Source organism: Penaeus monodon, chromosome 30 (genome assembly GCF_015228065.2).
Source record: "Penaeus monodon isolate SGIC_2016 chromosome 30, NSTDA_Pmon_1, whole genome shotgun sequence".
Taxonomy (NCBI): domain Eukaryota; kingdom Metazoa; phylum Arthropoda; class Malacostraca; order Decapoda; family Penaeidae; genus Penaeus; species Penaeus monodon.
Genome location: NC_051415.1, coordinates 16,914,739 through 16,917,331, shown reverse-complemented (window position 1 = coordinate 16,917,331; position 2,593 = coordinate 16,914,739). Strand labels below are relative to the sequence as shown.

At 50.7% G+C, this 2,593-nt stretch overlaps 1 protein-coding gene across 1 annotated transcript in view; it reads left to right on the top strand.

Moving 5' to 3' along the window:
* Positions 1 to 2,587, top strand: part of LOC119592563 (protein giant-lens-like) — an 18,706-nt gene extending 16,119 nt beyond the window's left edge. The window contains exons 2-4 of the mRNA XM_037941439.1: positions 1,196 to 1,369; positions 1,563 to 1,769; positions 2,052 to 2,587. Of these exons, the coding sequence (XP_037797367.1) occupies positions 1,196 to 1,369; positions 1,563 to 1,769; positions 2,052 to 2,252 (582 nt within the window). The 3' untranslated portion in view covers positions 2,253 to 2,587. The remainder of the gene's footprint in view (positions 1 to 1,195; positions 1,370 to 1,562; positions 1,770 to 2,051) is intronic.
* Positions 2,588 to 2,593: the final 6 nt, after the last annotated feature.

Genomic DNA, 2,593 nt, shown 5'->3' with positions numbered 1-2,593 from the left:
CCTTTAATGATGGAATAAGTACCAGCTTAACACCACGTCGGTCAGGTGTAGAGGGGGTGGGGGTAAGGGTGAGGGGAAGGGGGCAAAGAGCGGTTTTGTGGTGTAGAACACGATATCATTGTAGCCGTAATTATTGGTGTTCTTGAATTACAGGAGAAAATAGTAAATTATAATCATGTCGCAGAGGACTATTTGAAGGACATACGAGGTTCTTCGGGCAAATTCTGTCGTATTACTTCTCGGATTGTTGCTAAGGTGACGTAGGGCCGAATGGAAAGGAGAAAAGATATCGCTAGTAGTTATGTGGTTGAATATCGGTTGGAATAGATGCATGTATGCGTATAAGAAAGTTGTGCGTGTACGCACGAGAAGTTGTGGTGCGGCCAGGCGGGAAGAGGGGCGTGTGGGGTCATGGGGGTCACGGAGGTCGTGACCCCTCCCCCACTCCCCCTCCGCTACCAAATGAGAGGAAATCAACCATTTTAATGGGAAAATGCGGCCGGATCACGACTGCGTTCATAGAAAATACGGTTAAAATAAAGGTGCAGAGTGAGCAGCACTTCTCTGGTGTTCGTATCCGTGGCCTCCAACGAAACGCTTAAACTAATGAGGCGCCGCGGGCATGCGTCTGTTTCCCTCGCCGAGTGTGATGCCAGGGGCAGGGGGCACGTCGTGGTTGATATAATAATGATCCTTATCGCCACTGATGCTGCGGCAAAAATATATCATCGGTGAGACGAGTGTGCGTGCGTGACCGTCGCAGCACCGCCATCAGCCTCAGCATCTCTCTCCGCCCATCACAGACCTCATCTCGGCTTCCGGCCCCGCGGGCATCCTCTGTACGGAGAAATCGTGTCAGCCTCTCTGCTGCTGCTGCTCCTCCCTCCCCTCACTTGCCCTTATCATTATAACCATCATTAACGCCACCATTATCATAATCATCATCGCCAAGCCCCCATTACCGCAAGCAAGTCGGTTTGTTGTACCAAAACTCCCCGAGCGTCCACTCTAACGAGGGTCAAAATTGACGCTTTCTTAAGCGTATTCTAACTGTTCTTCTAAAGCGTTTTGTGCGCCATTATATGCTAGTGTTCGTCACACACGCAAGAACGTTGCGTTATTATTTATTTTGCATAACTGAATTACTACTTTTATATTTCTTTACTGACTCCAAGTGTTTTTTTTCTCATTGTAGAAGAGTGAGGAGGACCTGCCAGTGTGCTCACCATGGTCCGTTTGCAACAAGGTCGACACGTACGACACCCCGCGGGTGGAACGCCAGTGCAGGTGTCCCTCTGGCCAGACCTGCAGCGCCTCCCTCACGTCCTCCGACGGACACACCATCACCGACAAGAACCGCCAGTTTAAGGTGGGTTTACTAAATCTGAAAACAATTTCTTGTCAACCAAAACTGCTACGGAATCCAGATCAATAAGAATAAATGACTTCAATCGTGTGTAACATTCTGAATATCACGAATCAACCGCAACAGAAGGAGCTATAAAAATGAACGACATGCCCTCAGGCAGCCATTTTAATCGAACATCCTCTTCCTTCGCCAGCTGTGTGAACCCATCAAGAAACTGCCCAAGTGTCGCTACTTCCGCGATGTCACGTGGACTTTCATCACGTACCCGGACAACGTGACGCAGCAGATCATGCACTGCGCCTGCCCCAAGAACTCCGTGGCTTACATCATCAAGCGCCACGCCTTTCAGACCGAGCAGGGCCTCGGGTTCCAGTACAGCTTCGCTTGCTCACCTCAGAGCGTAAGTGCCGCTTATGCGTTTATGCTGCGTCGATGGCGCGAGTGTGCGTCTACATGATTTAAAGGAATAATATTGCCTGGTTTATTAGAATACTTTTTAGTTCAAATAGTTTAACAGTATGAAAAAACAAAACAAAAAACAAAGAACTGGAATTTTGGCATTAAATTCTTTGTCCTTTGTCATACACATTTCTTATCTTTCGCAAATACAAAAACCCTCCATTACGATTTGTATTTACGAAGCAGTTCATTATAAAGTTTTCATATCCGGCTTTCTCAACAGCGCCTCCGGTGTCAGCGCAAGGAGCCCTGCCGACTGTTCACGGTGAAGAAGCGCCCTCAATTCGAAGAAGTGAACACGAACACTCTGTGCCAGTGCCCACACGGCCACCGCTGTCCTCGCCACCACATGGACCCCGGCGTCATCCCCGGCAAGACCTACACGGAGGATTCCATACGCACCTACAGCGGCTACTGCATGTGAACGCCAGGAGGACCTCCGAGCAGCGGTCCGCTCGACGCTCGACCGACCTACGCTTCTCTCCCAGAGCGCCTGGAGCTGCCTGTGCTCTTTCGTTGTGCGCATCAGCCCATCTTGTTCGTGAGCGCTGAACCATTGTATACATGCACAGCGGGCCCCACTAGAGCTAGTGTAAGTGTGAGTGTGGGGACGCCGTCACGCTAGGCATGTCTCGATCTTGCGGCAGCGGGTCTGGCCCATGGCATCGTGTGGTGCCACGGAACGCGACGGTTCTCGGGTTCGTTCCGTGGCTACGCATGGTGGTGTCACTCCTGTCCGTCGCGGGGGCGTCGGGATGTGTTTGA